We start from the raw sequence: 23,557 nt of genomic DNA on the forward strand, positions 1-23,557 counted from the left end.
AGTCAAATTCTTAAAAAATATATATATATATCGTATTTTTTTTATTTTAATTGTAATTTTTTTTGTCATTGAACTTTTTTATTTTATTTTGAACTTTTATACCCCACACAACATGAAATTCACAATATAAAATGAACATTCAGGAAAAGAATGTAAACAAATTATAATAAAAATAATAGCAAAAAATATATAACAAATATAAAATTTTTAATAAAACAATACAACAGACAGTCAAATTGACAACCCTTCAATTGTCCTTTTATATGCTCTCTAAATACTGTAAAAAGCTACCCCATTTCTGACTAAAAGTATTGGTGGAGTCCTGAAGTCTTGCCAACAGATGAGGTAGAAGTCATCAGCTCAATCCAATCCTTAAAAGAGGGAGTATCTGAGTTCCTCCAATTTCACAGCACCAGTCTCAAAGCAATAATACATCCTGCGATGACTAGCCTAGCCTGTGCTTTAGATATTCAGTTCTGTAGAGTGGATGTATCACCAAGAAGACAGACTCTAGGGGAATAAGGTAAAGGCTGTCCCAGCCATTTCTCCAGGTTTTGAATAACACGTCCAGAATGAAGCCACCAAATGACAGTTCCACATTAAATGTAAAAAGGTGCCCACAGACTGACCACATTTCCACCAGTGTTTTTTTTTCATTAATCCATCCAGTCTTACTAGGGTCCAGTAATACCGAGTAATTATCTTGTAATGTATGAGTTTACTCCTCTCTTACAGTACCCCCATACCAGAAACTACTGCTTGCCATTTACCCTATTCAAATTCCACCTCCAGGTCTTTCTCCCAAATAATTCTTAAATGATCACTTTTGCCATGTTGTTTGCAGCAATCCTATAAACAAAAGATGTAGTTTGCACCGACTTTTGCAAATTTAGAAACCCTAATAAATCACTTTCTTCTGCTCCTACCTTGCATCCCACAGATCTTATACTACTATGCAGTTGTATATGTTTCCAGAAATCCCCTTTATCAGATTTGTCTTTCAACTCCTGAAATGAATACACTGCCCCTGTCAATATAAATCATCAACTGTTGTCAGGCCTTTTTTACATTAATCCTTTCAATAAACTGTTTTCTTTCCTATCTTAATAGCAGGGTTATTCCATAATGAAGAATAGACTAGTTTAAAATGGGACAAATTAAATATCTTATTTTTTCCAGAACTGCTGTGTGTTCCAATATAGGGTTAACTTCCTTATCCATAGTAGAATGTAAAAATTTCTGGGATAAAACGTCAATAACACTGAATGGGAAAAATGTTAATTAAAAAAAAAAATGTTAAAGTGTATACATGGTCTTGCCTCTAAAGTCAGAGAGTTGATCCATAAATTCAGCAGTGATGGGGCAAAGACGAGAGGTGCAGTAAGTGGAAATTGTAGCATATGCAGGACCACTATGGGTCAGTCATCCTTTTCAGTGAAAAGTTCACATCCATGGAATGCCATACCTGTTGATTTATAATTACAGTCAGAACTCCCAGTTTTTTCTGTAAAGCTGAAACAATTGTTGAAATCTTCAGCAATGTAAACATTAAGGGGGAGACCGAGGATGATTGTAACACAATTTTTCTTTAGCACCTAAAACTACCTTTTTTTCAGCTACATGACTGAAACTTTTGGGCAAAGTACCCACATTTGTCTACTACAAATTTCAACTATTTAAATTTCTTAAACTATATCACAGACTTTGTGAGATGATACAAAGTGGTCATTTGTTACAAGCTTTCCCACTAGTGGGTAGGTTGTAACACATGGGGTAAGTTGTAACAGGTAGACAAAATGCACAAAAACTAAGCGAACTACACGTGATATGCCACAACAGTTTTATTGTAAATAAATGACTGCAACAAAACAATAAATGTGAATATTGCAAGTGTATGTGGATATGGTGTGTGTTTAAGCATGCACATGTGCGTTTGTGTGTGCATGTCTGTACGTGCACATTCATATGTATGTGTAAGTGTTTGTATACTTTCAAAACTTGTTTCAACCAACCCCGCCACTGTCATCTATAGTTTAGCTAGCTGTATTAGCATGGTGCTTGGAAATTAGCAGGAGGTTGATACACCACTCTTTACTAGAGAAACTACAGTTTGACCTGATATAACTCATATAACATCATCTACAATGGTGTAGGTTATAAACAAAATATTATCTTGCTATTTATTTGAACTTTCTTACCTCAGAATTAGATTTTCTGTTGTAGCTTCTGTAGAGATTGCAAGACTGACTGGAAAATCTCCATGTGTGATTGTTAAGGATACCTGAGGAAAATGTTACATGACCCCTATCTTATGCCCGATTCGTGAAACTGGTAGTGTTACAGCTCTCCCTTTGTTTAAACCATACCCGGTCTCTTCCTATTATTCTTTCAGGTTGGTCAGGTTTACATTTCTCTTTAGTAATCTGACTTACATTTTATGTTTGTGGCTCTATATATACTGAACATGTTTGTTGTATTGTATTTTTGTTGTTGTTTGGTTGTTTATTTTTTATTTGTTTAATTAAAACCTAACCAGGGAGAAGGGCTGCTAATTAGCTTTATGCTATGCAGGGCCGGAGCAAGCTGAACTGCTGCTCTAGGCAAAGGACGATCACGCCACCCTCAACCCAAAAGTGAAATGAAAATTCGCGAACATGAGGACGCGGGTGTTGAGGGAGGTGACTGGTGTTGAGGGTGTTGAGGGACGCCACCCTCTCTATTCTGCCGCCCTAGGCGGTCGCCTAGGTCGCCTCTATGGACGCGCCGGCCCTGATGCTATGTGATGTTTTATAAACAAATTTCAGGAGGAGCACGATTAGTCTTTGATGAGGCTAATTCATCACAGACAAACATTTTATTATCCAATCAGCTCAAGACCAAACCACTATAAATAGTCAAACACACCATACCTCTGTTTTCCCTTGACTTCAGCATCCCTCCACCACCCCAACTCCACACTATTAAACCCGATACCTATTTAAATTTGAGGGGGGAGGGTTCTGGAGCCGGGCTAGACAGTGCGCTCGGACCATATCTTTCTCTATCCTGATAAGGGGAATAACATGAGTTAGGGCAATGGTTCTCAAAGTGGGGGTCGGGACCCCCCGAGGGGTCGCGGGACAATGAAGGGGGGTCGCCTGGTGGTTTCCAAAAATCTATTTATTTTTATTAAACCATAAGGAATTACCATATTTTGTCCATAACCTTCTGAAGAGAAAAAAATAGTCGTTTATACCATATATAGTTACTATAGTAGCTTTTAGTTACTACTTCTATTGGATTACAACCCCTGGGGTAATTGCATTGTATTAAAGACACAGCAATAGCGTCAGATGCAGCAGATTTCATAACACCTGGTTAAACTTTGTGGCCCATTTACAGCTCTCATACATATAAAAAAATTAAAAGAAGAATAGACTTGGGTCCATTGGTGTGTGTGTGCCATTGCATGCAAGGTTTTTGTATTCATAACCACCTCAGAGGATACTGGGGGTCACGAGTCACTGGCATTGTCATTTTGGGGGTCGCGGCCTGAAAAGTTTGGGAACCTCTGAGTTAGGGTGTCCCGAGCTCAGAGCCCTCTCCCCGGACAGCACGCCAAATACGTATATTCTATTTAGTCAAACATCTGTGAGTGTGAACTTGTGAAATGCCCTATGTACGCAACATTGGTTGTCTTTGCATAACAATGCCAAGTGTATTGTCCCTGTTAAATAAACTAACAAATAAAAAATATAAATAAAACTTACAATGAATTTACATATTCCTTAAAATAAATATACAGTTGAAGTCAGAATTGTTAGCCCCCCTTAATTATCTGCTCCCCTGTTTATTGTTTCCCCAGTTTCTGTTTAACAGAAAGACTTTTTCAACACATTTCTAAACATAATAGTTTTAGTAACTCATTTCTAATAACTGATTTATTTTATCTTTGCCATGATGACAGTAAATAATATTTGACTAGATATTTTTCAAGACACTTCTATACAGCTTAAAGTTACATTTAAAGGCTTAACTAGGTTAACTAGTAGGTTAGGGCAGAGGTGTGGACTCGAGTCATGTGACTTGGACTCGAGTCAGACTCGAGTCATGAATTTGATGACTTCAGACTCGACTTGACAAAATATCAAAAGACTTGCAACTCGACTTGGACTTGAACATAAATGACTCGGACTTTCACTTGGACTTGCGCCTATTGACTTGTAAAGACTTGCTACTTTCTATAAAAAGCCCAAAGATAAAAAGTATGTTGACACAGAACGCTCTATCTCTGCGTGTGTGTGCGTGTGTGACAGAGAGCATGCACGCATACTTTCGACCACTAGCGCTTTGTGGCGCACTTCCGTGTTTTTGCACCAGCGGGAAATTTGAAGATGCCATTTTCCTTCTGACTCGGAGAGTGAAATAAACACATCCGCGATCTGCTCCTTTTGTTTTATTCAGCGGATTTACAACATCTGTCAAAGGTAAGAGACTTTACTACTCCCAATGTGTTACTGTTGTGCAAAAGCATTGTTTTACTGTTGTGTATAAGTCAATGAACTTCAGTTTTTTTTAAACCAAATTTACCCTCTCGTGATTTATATCATATAATTATGAATGAACATGGCTTTAATTTATGTTTTTGCATTTGGTGGTTTGTGTCAATGCGCATATTATGTTTTATCTTTGTGTTTTGCACATCCTCTGACAGTATTTTCTAACTATTTAATTAGTAGTAACATTAATTACATGCCATAATAACTAGATATATAATTTATTTTTAAAGCTCTTAAAACTGTAAAAAAAAAAAAAAAAAAAAGTTTTTTGTTATTTTCTGGTGACATTTTGCAATAAGGTTTCTTTAGTTAATCTATGTACTAACATGAACTAATAATGAACTATACTTCTAAACCTATATTAATTATAGTTTAACATTTACTATTGCATTATTACAATTTAAAGTTATGCTTGTTAACATTAATGTTAATGCACTGTGAGTTAACAAGATTTAACCAATAATTTTATTTCCATTAATTAAAGCATAAAATAATGAATACTGTAATGAACTGCACTGCATTGTTTGTTCACATTAGTAGATGCATAAACTTAATTAATTAATACAACCTTATTGTAAAGTGTTACATTTTTCATATTTTGGATTAATACTATTAATTTTATTTAGTATTTAAAACCTTAAAGGTATTTTTATTATTGTTGATGTTATGCCTCTTAGCAATATTTTAGTCCTCTATATGGTTTTTAATTAAATTTTTTATTGCGAGATTATAATGTAATGCATATATATTGTTGAATTTCTGTTTGTTTGTTTTTCTGTATTTCCCCCTCTATATTTAAGGATTATCTACTATTTTTAAAGTACTTAAAACCAACCATCTAATAAAAAAAACAATTAACAATCACATTTTGTTTCATGAGTGTCTTTGTTCCTGTTTTGTAGGACTCTTATTTTAACAGATTTCATTTGGAAACACTTGACTGATCATTCAATTAAAGTTTTACCTTTTTATTCCATCACTCAATGAGATCATTTAATTGTGAGTTGAATTACTCCATTTGTAATTGTTTTTAAATAAACTAAAAACGAAGACTTGTTTTATTCAGTTTGTTGAATGTGAACTTCTCTACTTTACATATTAAAAGATATTTAAAACCACTATGAATTTATTTAAACTAATATTTAAATTTATATAACTGTTTCACTGTGGGTATTTCTATTTTAATTTATTAAGCACATTTATTGGCTATTCAAACATGAAAACAAGTTTTAGATACTTTGTGGCTCTTATAAATGGTTAAACATAACAATATCCCTGCAGAAAAATCCAGCTACAGCCAGCCTAGGCTGGTAAGCTGGTTTTAGCTGGTCGACCAGGCTGGTTTTAGAGGGGTTTTGGTCATTTCCAGGCTGGTTTCCAGCCATTTCCAGCCTGGTCTTAGCTGGTCAGGCTGGAAACTGACCAGCAAAATCCAGCTAAAACCAGCTTGACCAGCCTGGTTTAAGCTGGACATAGCTGGTTTTAGCTGGTCATCTCCCAGCCTGACCAGCTAAGACCAGGCTGGAAATGGCTGGAAACCAGCCTCGAAATGGCCAAAACCCCTCTAAAACCAGCCAACCAGCCTAGGCTGGTTTAAGCTGTTTTTTCAGTAGGGATTTTTGACAAAATGTTCTAAAATGATTGTTTACAAGTGCCTAAGTGGGATTCGAACCCCGTTCTTTATGAAAAGAAAGAAAAATCTGATTGGCTCTGACATTACTTTCACCAGTGGGCACGTACTTCAATCTGATTTGCTGGTCTCTCACGCGCGTATTCAGTCTCTCTGCGTTTGCTTGAGTTTTGTCCACACTAGCGCTTCATAATTTTCCTGCTTTTGCTCTCCAGAGATCCTCCTGATAAATTGATTATTCCAGAATGTTGATATGGTTTATATATTGCTAAACTATTTAGTAACAATACACGAAAAACTATGAGGTTAAGGTAAATTCTATAATAAATACTAGTGTTTTTGAGAGTTAGGTATACTGCCTATGTTTAAGCCTAGTATTATTTACAAGTTGTTAATGAATGCTTCAGCATACTGTAGTATTAAGAATAGTGAACTAATAAAATGAAATACAGAGTGTAGTTTTACTACAGTAAAGTGTGGTGAATTGTAGTATAATATACCCAATACTGTAAAAAAAACTACAGCACTGGGTCATTTGTTTATATTACACTTGTGTTACCATAGCAACTATAATATTACCCCAACAGATTAATTAAAGTACTTTACTATAGTACTGTACAAAATCCTGTCCATGCCAATAGATGTGTTCAGGGGCCCTGTGGAACAGCTTTTCCTCAAAATGAAGAGAATGACATGGAAAATGTCCTCCACAATCTCATCAATAATGTGGAAGACAGCAGAGACTAGTTCACTTTATTTTAGTTGCCATGATAAAATGGGATTGATAATGAGATTTATTTAAAGAGTGAATAGTACAGTAGGCTATAATACCTAATCAAGTTTTTCCTTATTTTTATCACAGTTACAATTCTGCTTGCGTTAGTTATATTTTTTTGTTTAAATGTTTTTTATTTGATTAGTATAGTGAACCTTTTGGATGTTTAATAAATGTTTGTAAAACAAAATGCATTCTTTACATCCAACCTCTATTATCTGTGTCTTTAAGTGTTTGAAACTGGAAATATCTCATCATAAAACATACAGCCAAAATGTTATGGTTTATTAGATTAAAAATTTAATATGTAAGTCTATTTTAGTATTTTGGTTTTTGTTAATAAATAGTGCCTCAATATAAATCATATCAAAAAGCACAAAAGGAAGAGGAAACACAAGACACAAATTCTATATATAATCTCTGAGAGCGCGCAGGAAAATGTGTGCATTAGCAGTGCATATTTGAGAGGGAGAAAATTTGCGCGTGAGCAGCGGATATTTGAGAGCTCGCAAGCAGTTTTGTCCACAGAGGAAATCGGTGCACGAGCATCACACAAGGTAGAGAGCAAAGTTCTTCATTGTTATGTGAAGAAAACAATGTTATTGTTTGTATGAAGTAGCCTACTTCATTTAGAATATTTGCTACCATTTTACATTGCTGCTAGACAGATTTGCATCTCCATCTCTTTAGCACACACGAGATTCAATTGACAAAATACCAATTTCACTCAATTTTACTTTGCAGCATACAGGAGTTGTTGGTCTACTGCTGCCTCATTGAGGTTGTTTATGTAGTTTTAGTTAATCACAAGTTGATCACTGAAGACATAACATAGCACAACTAAACAATGAACTAGACAGCAGTAGACCTGCAATTTCTGTGGGATGTGAGGCAAAATGGACTCTTTTTTTGGTGGAACTCATTCTTGTGCAATAGGCTGTGTAGACGAGACGCAGCACTGTTTAGCACTTTTTCAGAAAATTACATTTGTATCTTTATATATCTAAGCAATGTTCTTTCATTAAAAAAAGGTTTGTTTATTAAATACAGATCTTACAGCCATACATAATCTGTTTAAATTTTATTTTTCTATTAAAAAGACTCGAAAAGACTCGAAAATCAAACTGCAGGACTTTGGACTTGACTTGAGACTTGTTGCCTTTGACTTGGGACTTGACTCGGGACTTGCCTGTCTTGACTCGGGACTTGACTCGGGACTTGAGGGCAATGAATTGAGACTTACTTGTGACTTGCCAAACAATGACTTGGTCCCACCTCTGGGTTAGGGTAATTAGGCAAGTTATTGTATAATGATGATTTGTTCTGTAGACTATCGAAAAAAATATAGCTTAATAAGGGGCTAATAATTTGTCCCTATTTAAAAAATTTAAAAACTGCTTTTATTCTAGCTGAAATAAAACAAATACAACTTTCTCCAGAAGAAAAAATATTATCAGACATACTGTGAAAATTTCCTCGTTAAACATCATTTTGGAAATATTTAAAAAAGAAAAAAAAAATCAAAGGGTGGCTAATAATTCTGACTTTAACTATATTTCATATATAAGTCTCACAACAGGCCGTCATTTAGATTTAAGTTTTGCACAATTTGTATTCACATCACATGTTAAGTCCCAACACAGAAATCAATTGTGTGGAACCCAGGATTTTTTACACTGTAGTCTCTGTGTTGATACGAACTCACAAAAGCCACATGCATCATGTATGTAAATGAAGTAAACTGTCACCCTACAGGGTGTGTTAACTTCCCAAATGCATTTGATCTCTGTAAAACCATATATGATCAGCGAATACACTGACTGTGAGAACCTAAAGTAGCCTATACACACAGGCTAACAGGAAGATCAGTACCAAAGGCTTGTGTCTGTTAGCAAGGATGTGGTCACAGGCAAAGCCTCTGAAAACAGAAGTGCTACTAACTAAATTTTTTCTTGATAGCATTTAAGGGAAAGTATCTCCAATGAGAAAACTGGTAAGGATATACACTCCATATTTAATTTAATAGCTTTATACGCTTCAGCTGTTTTTTTTTTTGATGAAGTTGCTTACAGTAAATGTAGTCTGGAAGTAAGTTTCGATGTTTGAAAACTGCTTGCATGCTTACAGAAATGCTGTCTGGCTGTCTGATCCATATCTAGTCATATATAACTAGTACCTAAAGACCACAGGTTTGCTTTAGTTCAAAGGTGGGATAAAACCCTTCTTCATTTCATTCATGAGAGCGTTAGAACTGGAGATTTAGAGCAGCAGACATGGTTTCAAGAGAGATGCAGCCCACATGTCTGAAAGAGGGAAAGAGTGCGGTTTTATTGACATGATTCTTGGGCTAAGATGAAGTGAAGATGATAGAAAAGTCTGAAAGGTTTAACGTTTCAGAGACAATGCAGGCGTGAGGGGAAAGCTTATGGCTGTATATAAAAGATAATGCACGAAGAAGAAAAAAAAAAAGAGAGAGACATCCGTCAGTTTGTCCTGCTTAGGTCACATTTAACGGACTTCGCTCTTGTGGTTCTTGCACTTGACTCTGAGGTACGGGTTTTAAGACAATCCTAATTTGTGCGGGTGCTAAGAGATGAAAGCAGATTGTGTGTGTGTGTTTTGTGTGTCCAAAATGGAGGGATATTTTGTAATTTCGTTGTTACACATTCATGTTTTTTTTTTAGTTTATTAACGGCTATGTTTCTTACCAAAGATTTCCTTCATGTGTGACTAAACCACGGAAAACTACATCCAGTTTCACGCTAGGAGAAATGCTATTTTGAAGTTGTCATCAGCAAGGGTAAGATTATTACAATACGCCGTCAAACTATTCAATGAACGCCACTAAACTGTCAATCATTTGTCTGTTGCTCATGATTTTTTTTTAAAAATATACATATTTAAAAAAAAATGCACATTCATATTAATATATTGGAGAACATTTTCATCATTTATTTAAATAAAATAATTCAGAAATTGGAGTTATGATATAGCTAATATTATAAAGTTTAAATTTTGTTTAAGAAGAGTTTGATGCAACCAATTGCAGCAAGTTATTTGTAATAATTGAGCTAATATCTGACTTTAGATCAAGTTAAATCAACTTTGTTTTCAAGAATTTTCCTTTCCGCTTTGTTTCGAGTGAGCCGTTCCCATTACAAATAGTCTATATAAAATGATACATTTTTTGACATGTGGAAACTTGTTCAAAGTGAAAAAAAGAATTGAAACTTAAAGCCTCGTGAAGGCTTTAATGTCCTTACAGTGTTGTGAAACAATTAGAGTGAGAAATGAGTTTCAAATCAACGGGTGCTTTCTAAAATTCTGCTTCCTGTCTAGTCAAAAAGATATTTTAACAAACCTATTTTCCCAGACGTGCACCTGAAAATAACTCAAAATCTGGCATTTTTTACCTTTTTAAATTATTTTAGAAAGAAAAGTATAATTTCTATGTCATTAGAGTTGGTGTGCTCTGCATGTGAGTGAGCTAAAAAATTAGACGTGTTGTATATTTAGTAACTCAGACTTACCATAGCATTTATATACTGCAACTCTCTGATGATTTGAACTGCTTCTTTTATCTTCACTTGGTAAGTAGTTTTGGATAAAAGTTAAAATCTGCTAAATGTAAAAGTTAGAGCGAGACAATTAACGTACACAAAAAGACTTCATTCACAAAATCCACTAATCAAACAATTTTAGAGTTACTCATTTTATTCACTTACACATTCTGACATTTAAACAAACCATAAATTAATTAAAAAGGCTAGCATTGGCATGCAAAAAAAAAAAAAAAAAAAGGAAACATAACACTGATGATTTCACTCCTGAAAGTGACATATTCTTCATACCTCTCTCCTGCCAGTTTCAATATGACGAACTGCTCAACTGAAGGTGTGGATACTTTAACAAAGAAGCTGGATTTGGTGATTTACGTGCCCATCCTGGTGTTCGGCTTGGCGTTAAACATTATGGCGTTGGTGGTGTTCTGCAGGCTGCTCCGAAAATGGACAGAGTCTTCAATCTACATGACTAATCTGGCACTGATGGACCTGCTGCTGCTGCTTCAGTTGCCCTTCAAAATGCACGCCGCGCACCACGAGTGGGCAGAGGACAAGAAGCTGCTCTGCTCCTTCCTGGAAAGTCTTTATTTTGTGGCTATGTATGGTAGTATCTACACAATTGCATGCATAGCCCTAGACCGATACTTCGCAATAAACCACCCGTTTCGTGCCAAGCAGTTGCGCTCGAAAAGAAACGCCTTGATTATTTGTGTGTTCATCTGGCTGTTTGTGATGGGAGCCACTTCACCGATTTACACCTTCCGCAGAGAAAAGACTGGTAATTTTACATGTTTTCATGGTTTTTCGGATAAAGGTTGGAGCACTGCACTAATTGTGTGCCTGGAGGTCTTTGGTTTCCTGTTGCCTGCCGCGGTACTGGTGGTGTGTTCGATTCAGAGCATCCGTACACTCAAAGCTACAAAAAACAGCAACCGTAAGAAGCAAGCTGGTGTGAGAATCATCTACAGCAGCCTCGCTGCCTTCCTAGTGCCCTTCACTCCTTGTCACATTGCCATATTCCTCCAGTATCTAGTCCGAAATGACCACATTTTAGACTGCAAAAAGAAGCAGGACATCGCTCTCTTCATACAGGTCTCTATCAACATTGCAAATGTGACCTGCTGCTTGGACGCACTGTGTTACTATTTCATCGCCAAGGAAGTTCGATCCACCAAAGATACACTCAAACTGTCCATTAGCAGAGGCAGAACCACCAGCAGCTCAGATGTCTGACGAGCCAAATTCATTGTACTATACTTTCACAATGTGTGCTGATGGACTTCCAGTGGAAGTAGAGCCACGGCCACAAAATCTTGTATATAAAAAAAGTCATTGAAGGCTTGAAGCACACAGCGCAAAGGAATTGCATTTCTATGAAAAATCCTGCAGGGTCACCTCAGGGATTTTACCAGACTCACCTGAATCCTGGGAGAAATTCTAGAAGCGAATCTTTTGCCTTTGCACTAACCTTCAGATCATGTGGATTTCTACTGAAGTTAGAGGATTTTACCAAATTGCCACATAAGTGTAAATGTGGGCAAGACTTAGGAAATGATTCAGGACCGATATCCTAGGTTATTGAGGTTTGGCGAATAGTTTTTGGACACAAATGGAAAATTATTTGTTCGTCTAGTTGAAGTGATAGTTCAAAAATGTAAAATGCTGTGATAATTTATCCTCAAAGGCTGTTACAAAACTATATGGCTTTGTTTCTTTTTCAATATTTAAGAATATATTTTGAGAATTGCTTTTTTTTTGGCCAATCAGTGCCCACAAGCTGGCCATCAGAAATGTTTGGTTCCCACTTGTCCCACAGAAACAATGCAGGTTTGTGCATGAGTAAATTATGACAGTATTCATTTCTTAATTGTACTGTTCATTTACTTTAAAAAGCATGTACAATTGAAGAAGAAGATTTACAGTAATACATAGCCTTGCAGATCTGGCATTTAGGCTGTGTGGTATTTCAAAATCACGACCTTAAAAATCTATTTGTAAAATGTAAATTTAACTCCCACTAAGACAACACTCATCGGAAACTCTGCCATCATACGCCATAGGAGCTAACCCAGTCACTGTTTTCTAAAGTAATTCAGCGTTGACTGTCAGGAAGAAGTTTTTCACTCATCATAGCACACGTGCTGCTGCTGATGTGACAACAAAAGTGATTTGATTTGAAAGAAGTTCACTGGTTGCAGCGCGGGGGACACTTGCAGGCACTCTTCTAGAGCCTAAAATGAGAAATAGGACTATGGACCTTTGCAAGTGAGAGACAAACCTTCAAGTCTGCAGGACCAAGTGAGTATGAAGTGTGTCACTTGGGTTTGGGATAATAAATCCTTTTAAAGTATTTCTTCCCATCAATAAATTCTTAAGTACACAGTTTTGTACTTTTGTTTTATTTTATATACTTTTTTTTTTTTTTGCTTAAAATCAAAGCTGGTAATGCTGTTATCTTTTTTGTAGCTGGTTGTTTGGTTCATGGCTTATAACATTTAATACGACTTTTTAACATGTAATGTAATGTAATGTGTATTTTTATAGCGCATTTATCGTGTATGGTCATACACCCAAAGCGCTTCACAATGATGAGGAGGGGGTCTCTCCACACCACCACCAGTGTGCAGCATCCACTTGGATGATGCGACGGCAGCCACAGGACAACAGCGCCAGTGCACTCACCACACAGCAGCTATTGGTGGAGTGGAGAGACAGTGATAGAGCCAATTCGGTGGATGGGGGTGATTGGGCCGCCATGATCGTGAGGGCCGATAGAGGGAATTTGGCCAGGACACCGGGGTTACACCCTACTCTTTTACGAGAAGTGCCATGGGATTTTTAATGACCACAGAGAGAGTCAGGACCTCAGTTTAACATCTCATCCGAAAGAACATCTACAGTTGAAGTCAGAATTCTTTTTCTTTTTCTTTTCTTTTTTTTATATTTTCAAAATGATGTTTAGACATTTTCACGGTACTATGTCTGATAACATTTTGAAAGTCTTTTTTGTTAAATTTCAGCTAGAATAAAAGCAGTTTTTAATTTTTTAAAAGCCTTTTTAAGAACAAAATTATTAGCCCCTTTAAGCTATATTTTTTAATAGCCTACCGAACAAATCATCGTTATACAATAACTTGCCTAACTCCTGCCTAGTTAACCTAGTTAAGCTTCTAAATGTCACTTTAAGCTGTATAGCAGTGTCTTGAAAAAGATCCAGTAAAATAATATGTGCTGTCATCATGGCAAAGATAAAATAAATTAGTTATTAGAAATGAGTTAGTAAAACTATTATGTTTAGAAATGTGTTAAAAAAAAACGTTCTCTCCGTTAAACAGAAATTGGAGGAAAACATAAACAGGGGGGCTAATAATTCAGACTTCAACTGTACATGGGAAAAATAATTCATATTAAAATAATTCTGCAAATGGCACAGTTAAAAAAGTGCATTTTTTTATTGAAATTAGCACAAAGTAGGCTAAATGAGGCTAAAGAGACTATAAGGAATTATCTGGTAAACTTGTCTATTTCCTGTCTTCTGCATTTATTCACAAAAACTATTTAAATTAAGGGATTTTGTAAAGACTGGAAAAGTGAGAAGAAGCCAAATGGTGGCGTCTATAATTAGCATTTTACATCTTGTATTCAGGCTTCAACGTTCATAAAACTTTCACATCATGCAGGAATCATAAACATTTGGTGGTCAGAACTGTATTTTCTGCAATAACCTTAAAAGCCAATAATAATAATAATAATAATAATAATAATAATAATGATAATAATAATAATAATGATAATGGTAATAATAATAATAATGATAATAATAATAATGATAATAATAATAATGATAATAATAATAATAATGATAATGATAATAATAATAATAATAATAATAATAATAATAATGATAATAATATTAATGATAATAATAATAATAATAATAATGATAATGGTAATAATAATAATAATGATAATAATGATAATGATAATAATAATAATAATGATAATAATAATAATAATGATAATAATAATAATAATAATAATAATGATAATAATAATGATAATAATAATGATAATAATAATAATTATAATAATGATAATAATAATAGTAATAATAATTCATTTTAAAAAATGGCGTAGTCCCTTTACTAATCCAGGGTCCCCACAGTGAAATGGACCACCAACTTATCCAGCATATGTTTTACACAGCGGATGCCCTTCTAGCTGCAACCCTTCACAGGGAAACATCCATACACTCTTATTCACACTTATTCACTACGGACAATTTAGCTTACCCAATTCACCTATACCTCATGTCTTTGGACTTGTGGGGAAAACCAGAGCGCTCAGAGGAAACCCCACGCGAACACGGGGAGAACATCCAAAGTTAAATAAATAGAAGTTTTTATTTAAGGAAACGTGAGTGATGCTAACTTCTAGAGTGGCCTACAAAAATACGCCATCGCATCAGTTGTCCTGTGCATTTTAATTGTAACTTGTACTTACAATCCCGTAATTTCTTCTGATTCTTCATTCTTCTTTATCTCGGCTCACACTTGTCAACATGAAAATCTTGAGGTGTTCATGCTCGCACGCGATGGTCGTCTGGCAAACAACCTGAAAAGTTCAGAATGACTCATAAAGTAATCTTTCTGATGCAACATTGGCGATGGCATATTTCACAATGACCTTTTTTAATCTGTATCTGACACCTTTACCAGTATTTGTGTGCTTTGTGTGGTATGAGGTCTGACATGTTTCAATCCTTTAATTAGTTGTATCTAATAAAGGCGTCTTAAAGTGTGACAAATGTTTGCTTTAGGTATGAGGACGCCATTAATGTGTGTAGGCGTGTGTGGGTACAGAGCCATGTGCCACTGGTTTCACTTATAGTCATATGGAGAATATCTTATCATTCAGCGGTGTGTTTATATGACACTTGAGAAGCATGCCAACATCCTCAACATTCTTTAGATATACATAGTATTTTAGGCACGCACACGTTTTTACTCTTTAAAGCTAATCAGAAAAAATTATTGAAAATTCTGTAGAGTTGCACAATATTTAGCATCAGTATTGCAATGTGCACATCTGCAATAGCCACGTCGCAGGATCTACAATGTGACCAGGCACCACAATTTAAAATGTATTTATTATTATTTTTTAATTAATTGCAACATTTAGCCATTGTGGAGGTAACTTCATAATTTGCATGAGTGTTTTTCTGTAACAGAAGTGAGGGCCCCTATTTTACCCTTTTAAAAAGATGTGGGATACGTTTTTGGTGTCTCCATGCAAAATATATCTGTAAAGTTTCAGCTCAGAATACTTCAGCTCAAGTTTTGCCATTACAAACATAATTCGTTAATTTGGTGTTTCCAATATTCATCGTTTTGTAACACTTTACAATAAGGTTCATTAGTTAATGCATTTACTAACATGAACTAATCATGAACAACACATGTACAGCATTTATTAATCATAATTAAACATTTACTAATGCATTATTAACATCCAAGTCCATATGCTTGTTAACATTAGTTAATGCACCATGAGTTAACATGAACTAATAATGATCTACTGTATTTTCATTAACTAACGTAACTAACGTGAACAAATACTGTAGAAAATGTATTGTTCATTGTTTGCTCATGTTAGTAAATGCATTAATTAACATTAACTAATGAACCTTATTGTAAAGTGTGACCCATTGTTTCAACAAACATTCATAAATATACAGGGTTTCTGCAGGTTTCACAAAGTTAAATTTAAGACTTTTTAAGTAATTTTCAAGACCATTATGAATGAAATTTTAGACTCATAAAGGGCTAAACGCTAAGGAATTTTTCAAATGGCCCAGAGGGAAAAGACTTTTATTTCCCCTATCAAAAATATTATAACTTAATACATTTCATAATACAATAATCATTTAATAACAAAAAATAAAATATTTTAGATTTTTCTTAGCAAAATATTTTTTAAATTGTGTAAAAAAACAAACGAGCTCTATTTGTATCCATACATTTTTTTCAACATAAACTTTCTTTAAAATAATTAAAAACCAATGAACAAATGTTTTGAAAGTAAAAAAAAAAGACTATAATAAACTGAATCTATGCACAACAATCTGTCCAGGGGTGCGTTTCCTAAACAACAACATAACTCGTGGCAAAACTATCATTGTACGATGCATTGTTTGGGAAAAGAACGATGTAGTAACAAATGTTTCCCAAAACTCGTAGTTTCTCTGTCGCAGATCCGTCATTTGAGCCACGTTAGTTATAATGTAAAACACCCATAATGATGCTCTAAACAGGGTGGAGTAAATACTTCTTTAGAGAAGAACCCCATCATTTCTTTGTGCAAATTGTTTTACACACACACACAATAAAAGAAATCCAATATTAGTTTTGGTAAAAACATGCACTAGTTTTCCATATATTTTAATTAATAAGTAAATGACTCATATAGAGCCTGTGTTTCCTTTACAAATATTATTGAGAACATTACATATTGTATTCTAAAACATAAAATCCCTTACAATAGCTAACACCTATAAATATATATACACCATCTATAAATCATATAAATAAATAAATAAATAAGGAGGCGTTTTGTAAAAATTTGAGGCGATTTAGTATTTATTTTTATTTATTAATACCTAAAACTGATTACTTTATTAATTAAAAAAATTATTCCAAGCTGAAATGTCAGAATATTCTAAACGAATAGGGCATAGGGGGGATAACTGGGAATGGAACACTTTTTAAGGCCCAAAATTTTAATTTTGAGATTTAAGACATTTTAAGACTTTTTAAGACCCCGCCAACACCCTGATATAGGTTTACGTTTATGTTTTTAATTAGCCTAGGTTATTTATTAAGAAATGTGTATGTACTGTATTGGGCCTGTATGCTAAAACATTTCTGCAGTGGTTTGAATGCGTCAAAGCTCCAAAAGTTTACATAAAAAAACAATACGATACTTAAAAATGATATATATACACAATTGAAGTCAGAGTTTTTAGCCCACCTGAATTTTTATATGATTTTTTTCCCAATTTCTGTTTAACGGAGAGCAATTTTTTTCAACTAATTTCTAAACATAACAGTTTTAATAACTCATCTCTAATAGCTGATTTATTTTAACTTTGCCATGATGACTGCAAATAATAAATGAGTAGATATTTTTCAAGACACTTCTATACAGCCTAAAGTGATATTTAAAGGCTTAACTAGGTTAATTAGGTTAACTAGGCAGGTTAGGGTAATTAGGCAAGGTATTGTATAACAGTGTTTTGTTCTGTAGAATATTGAGAAAAAAAATAGCTTAAAGGGGCTAATAATTTTGTCCCTAAAATTGTGTTTAAAAAATTAAAAACTGCTGTTATTCTAGTCGAAATAAAACAAATAAGACTTTATCCAGACGAAAAAATATTATCAGACATACAGTGAAAATTTCCTTCCTCTGTTAAACATCATTTGGAAAATATTTTAAAAAGAAGAAAAAAATATATATATATATGATTATTTTTGTTATTATTAAGTAGGATATTGTTTGTTTATTCCCTAAAAAAAAGCATACTATAAATTAAAATCCCTAATGTGATTTATATGTGAGATTAGAATACGTGTTTGCTTTTTGTTAGTAGTTTATGTTTTAGAATAGAATAATGTTTTTTTTTATGTGTGTGTGCGTGTAAAACAATTTGCACAACAACAAAAAATTACGGGGATTTTCTCTAAAGAACTTGTTACTCCATTTCCGTTTTTTGGGAACCACTCGTCACTACATTGTTCCTTTTCCCAAAAGATGCATTGTACTATACAGCTTAGTCACTAGGGCCAGACAGAATCTGCTGACTTTTTTGCTATTTCTTCATAAAAAATTTTTTTAAATCTGTGGATTAATGTGGATCAATTTTAGTAGTATCATAAATAAAAACTTAATATATGAAGCAAAACATAATACCTTTTTAACTTTGATTTAATCTTTACAATGCAAATCCATTTAGATTCACTTAATTGGTAAACAAAGCAATTCTCATATATGATATATCTACTAAAAGGCACAGACTGTATTGTAAATAAATCATATGAACATCTTCATATTAGTCAATAATATTACTGAAATAAGTTTAAAAACTGAAAAAAATATAAATTTACAATTATTTGCACAAGGAAATAAATAGACTCAATGGTGGGCTTAAAATCAGCAGAAATCTGTGGATTTCTGCAGGTGCAGATTCCGTGTGGCCCTCGTCACGAGTTAACGTCATTGTTTGGGAAACGCACTCCAGATCATTTATTTTATCCTGCAAAAAAAATGTGGGTCAAAGGAAATTGTTGCTGTTTTTGTATCTGTGCATTAAATTTAAACAAGCTGGTTCTCTTCACCCAGTTCTTCTGCCTTAACCCGCTTATTAAGTGTAAAGTCACACCAAGCACCTTCCGGCTCCAAGCACTCGATCAACAAATGATAATAATAAATGTTTACAAAGCACTATAATATGAAAATAACGATCACAATATATACAGTTAAAGTCAGAATTTTTAGCCCCCCTTTCAATTAAAAAAAAAAATTATTTCCCAAATGATGTTTAACAGAACAAGAAAATTTTCACAGTATGTCTGATAATATTTTTTCTACAGAACAAACCATTAAACAATAACTTGCTTAATTACCCTAACGTGTCTAGTTAACCTAATCAACCTAGTTAAGCTTTTAAATCTCACTTTAAGCTGTATAGTAAGTATCTTGAAAAATAACTTGTAAAATATTTTTTACTGTCATCATGGCAAAAATAAAACAAATCCGTTATTAGAAATGAGTTATTAAAAAATTTATGAGAAAGAAATCTTCTAATATCGTTAATATTCGATAATAGAAGATATCGACAATTATCGATATCAATAAGAAATCTCTCCGTTAAACTGAAATTGGGGAAAAAAATAAACAGGGGGGCAAATAATTTAGGGGTGACTAATAATTCTGACTTCAAATATTAATGCATAATATCCCATGGCTAGAAAGTGATTCCTTTTTTATAAATTGTTAAAATATTGGTGTGTGTGATGCAGCAAGTTCAGAGACTGTTGTGTACACCATGATTGTATATAAAATTCACTTTAATGTGTGATAGGACTAAAAAGTTCAAATGAGTAGTGGCTTGGACACAGACACAGTATTTCACATGTCACGACTTAACAAGCAGACTGTGTCGTATCACAATTGTACTGTCTTTTCTTTATTACAAATATGCACTGTTTTAAAAACGTTTCAAACTTGTAAATCTCATTCTTGAGGTGCAGCTGATAACAGAGAGCTGGAACAGATCTTTTAATTTTAAGTTTCTTTGCAAATCCTGTTCTGTGGACATGTTTATATGTGTTATTATGGAGACATGTTAATACGCAGCTGTCAATCAATTCGGCTGGCAAAAAAATGCACTGCTGTCATGTTGCAGTGGGTCTCAAATTTGGGATTTGGATCTAATTTTAACAACAGGAAATTAAAAAAGGACACTTGTGTTTATATCACTCCAATATGACTGTGGACACACTATACCTACACAGGTCTGTCCAAACAGCTTACAAAAGTTGATTTTGCATAAAAGGTCATGGTTTCCGCTACATTCATTCTTTCATGGCGGGGCGCCACGCCAAAATTCATCCCGCCACAGCTACAGTTTCTCATTCAAAACATTATATTTTTTAATAGCAGGTAATAATCGCACCAAAACGTATTAATGGGTAAGTGACTTATAACAGCGCAAACCTTTCTGTAATCGTAGTAGTGCTGTGCAATGTTTGTTTAACCCTTTAAGGTTACGTGCTGACTGGCTGACTGACTGTCTGACAGATGTGTGAGGCCAGCAAACACAACGTGTAGTCGTTTCACTTTACTTCAGGATGCATTAATACCGCTCTGTGAGTATTGGAGACATTCATAAATATTCCTAGCAAATCTAATAAATGTTGGAGACATACTCGTTACATAAACGAACTAAATCGCACTTCAGCAGCGTTTATTTGAGAGCGCAAAAGAAGATCTGCGCTTGAGGGGGCGTGCAAGAAGTTTTGTGCAGGAGCAGAGGAAATCAGCGCGCAAGCAAAAAGATCCGCATGCTCGTAGGCAATTACATAATTGCGATCTTGATACTGCACTTACGTCATTTGAAATAACGCAACAGGTAGTTGGTAGATCTGTGTAAAAAAAAAAGGCTTGCAGCCAACACTGGAAAAAATCCTATAGGAGTCACTGTAGGGGATAATTTTAATGCATGCTGTATTTAATGCATACATGTATTTCAGCTTGATCTGAGTCTGTCTCTGTCACTGTGCTGTTTATTTGCCGTAATACATGATGAGAAGCAGAAACACACGTGGGAGTGGTGGACGATGAGAAGCAGCTCATTTGCATTTAAAGCTAGTTTATAAAAACAGTGACAATGTACTTAGGCACCAAACGGGCAGATTCTGGAAGCTATACTAAATTATCTGAAGGGTATTTTGAGCTGAAACTTTACAGACACATTTTGGACACACCAAAGGCTTATTTTACGTTTTGTAAATGGGGTAAAATAGGCGCCCTTTAAAACAACAGAAAAGGTTAAACCAGCGCACGTTGCGGTACATGTAATTGTTTTTAAATTCTAGTGCTTGCAACTAAAAGTCTCTAAAATTTTAGTATTTAAATGCCTGTATAGAAGTCTCAATATTTTTGTCCATGTACACTTGAAGGACTTTTCTCCTAAACCAGTGAGATATGTTTGGTTGTTCTGTGTTTGGCTATTTCCTGTTTCTTTTTTTTTAACTGTTACTCTTACTCTTCAATAAGTTCATGCTCGATCACATGGCCCCTAACACACTTTTACCTTGTTTTCTGGACTTGGTTTATGTATGTGGTTAAGTTAGTATCTAGTCAATGAAACGCTAAAAATGAACAACAACTTTCCACTTGTAGTCGGTTTATGTGGGTGTATGTTAATGTAGATTTTACGCTATATTTTATCAGAATTTAGTACAGTGTATACCAGTCATTCATTCTCATGATGGCTTAACCCGTTTTAGGCTATGCAATTTCCTTCCTTACTTTTGGAGATTGAGCGTTATATCTCATTTATGACCAGCAGATAGCGCCAAAGCATTCCATCTGAGACACCAGTGCTTGAACAAAATGATAAAATGGTAGTGATAGGCTGGAGGATAAAACTATCATAATGAACTGTAAATGCCAAACAATATATATTAAAACAATAAAAGCACAAATATTTTTTTTAGGTTTATGTGTGTTATAATCTAATGTTAAACCAAACTTTTTCTACATAATATATATATATATATATATATATATATATATATATATATATATATATTTATATATATATATATATATATATATATATATATATATATATATATATATATATATATATATATATATATATATATATATATATATATATAGCTGAAGTCAGAATTATTAGCTCACCTTTTATTTTTTTTTGTTTTAAAATATTTCTCAAACGATGTTTAGCAGAGCAAGGAACTTTTCGGTTTGTCAGATAATATTTTTTCTTCTGGAGAAAGTCTTAGTTGTTTTTAATTCAGCACCAATAAAAACGTTTTTTTTTTTTAAACACCATTTTAAGGATTAAATTATCAGACCCTTTAAGCTATATTTTTTCGATAGTCTACAGAACAAACCATCGTTATACAATAACTTGCCTAATTACTCTAACCTGCCTAATTACACTAATTAGCCTAGTTAAGCCTTTAAATGTCACTTTAAGCTGTATAGAAGTGTCTTAATAAATATCCAGTAAAATATTATGTACGGTCATAATGACAAAGATTAAATAAATCAGTTATTAGATGAGTTATTAAAACAATTATGTTTAGAAATGTGTTAAAAATACCTTCTCTGTTAAACAGAAATTGGGGAAAAAATAAACAGGGGGTCCAATAATTCAGGGCGGCTAATAATTCTGACTTTAACTGATATATATATATATATATATATATATATATATATATATATATATATATATATATATATATATATATATATATATATATATGCCCCTCTTGGTATTCAGTATGACAACACGTAAATGCAAAAACAATTAAAAATAAGTCATTGTGAGGAAAATACAAAAAATCCAACCTGATAGAGAAATTATATATTTTTATTTGAGTAATATATAACTGAAACCAATACTGGTATACTAACACAAAATTACAATTTTTATGCAGACTTCATGAAATTATTGCAATATCGAAAAAAAAAAAACCTGGAAATATAAATGTTTACTCTCCTAGGATGTGACTATATCATCTATTTTACATTCTGTCATTACATTTTGATGACTTTCAAGGCCAGTGAGTGTAACGTTACATTACTTTAACACTAGATATATACACATACAAATGGGAGCTTAAGGGAAATAGTGGATTAAAACGGTGTATGCTAAAAGTTAAAAAAAAATTTATATCAATTTAATCAGTTTAGAACAGCAATATGATATTTAATGGAGACCAAACAGGTGTTAAACTCCAGGAACATGACACACAAACAGATTATACAACATACAACTCTGTTCTCTGACAGTAAACCTGGCTGGAATATTACCATGATGTAACGTTACCAGACAGCGCATTTCTAAATGACCATAATGTTTTGTAGCCTAATACACAATAGTTTAAAGATGCCCATATGTTATGTAACTTGAAACAGGCTCGACAAAATTTCAACATCGTGCTTATTTTGGTACTTTAGTGTGTTTGTGTATTACTGTTAACGTTAGTGTTTGATAGTCTGTTAGTCGTAAAGCATCTTTACCTGAGTGACAAGCTGCATGCGTTGAGCTTAAATACTTTATCGCTGACAAACGATAGAAGATTTGCTGCAGTCAGTGTATGAATGAATAATTGGGAAATATTGAGTTCATCAATATATTTTAGTTCTCCATCTTCCATCTAAACTAAAGTATCTTGTTTTACCAGAGTGAAACCGCTCCAATCCAAACAGTGCGCATGCCCGAGTGACGTTG

The 23,557-nt window shown here is 33.9% G+C and overlaps 1 protein-coding gene and 1 long non-coding RNA gene across 6 annotated transcripts; one reads left to right on the forward strand and one right to left on the reverse strand.

The window, feature by feature from the left end:
• Nucleotides 1-1,319: 1,319 nt before the first annotated feature.
• LOC147837240 (uncharacterized) lies at nt 1,320-23,553 on the reverse strand. 3 transcript variants are annotated; one of them, XR_015479129.1, is made up of 4 exons: nt 23,508-23,553; nt 23,347-23,388; nt 15,010-15,120; nt 1,320-1,465 (listed from the first exon to the last, which is right to left on the reverse strand). It is a non-coding gene; the product is annotated as an uncharacterized LOC147837240 (long non-coding RNA). The 3 variants fall into 3 exon arrangements; XR_015479128.1 differs by lacking the exon at nt 1,320-1,465 and adding an exon at nt 10,474-10,561; XR_015479127.1 differs by lacking the exon at nt 1,320-1,465 and adding an exon at nt 10,474-10,564.
• Nucleotides 8,719-14,223, forward strand: LOC793909 (G protein-coupled receptor 55). 3 transcript variants are annotated; one of them, XR_015479028.1, is made up of 4 exons: nt 8,811-8,936; nt 9,657-9,743; nt 10,809-12,804; nt 13,051-14,223. XR_015479028.1 is itself a non-coding variant. In XM_087241553.1 (3 exons), the coding sequence occupies exon 3, from the start codon at nt 10,816-10,818 to the stop codon at nt 11,737-11,739; it is 924 nt and encodes a 307-aa protein (XP_087097679.1). In that variant the 5' UTR covers nt 8,719-8,936; nt 9,657-9,743; nt 10,809-10,815; the 3' UTR covers nt 11,740-12,886. The 3 variants fall into 3 exon arrangements, 2 of the variants coding, with proteins under 2 accessions (XP_087097679.1, XP_087097680.1); XM_087241553.1 differs by lacking the exon at nt 13,051-14,223 and having other exon boundaries at nt 8,719-8,936; nt 10,809-12,886; XM_087241554.1 differs by lacking the exon at nt 13,051-14,223 and having other exon boundaries at nt 8,849-9,493; nt 10,809-12,886.
• Nucleotides 23,554-23,557: the final 4 nt, after the last annotated feature.

This window comes from Danio rerio, chromosome 2 (assembly GCF_052040795.2).
Source record: "Danio rerio strain M-AB ecotype USA chromosome 2, GRCz13ab, whole genome shotgun sequence".
Taxonomy (NCBI): Eukaryota; Metazoa; Chordata; class Actinopteri; order Cypriniformes; family Danionidae; genus Danio; species Danio rerio.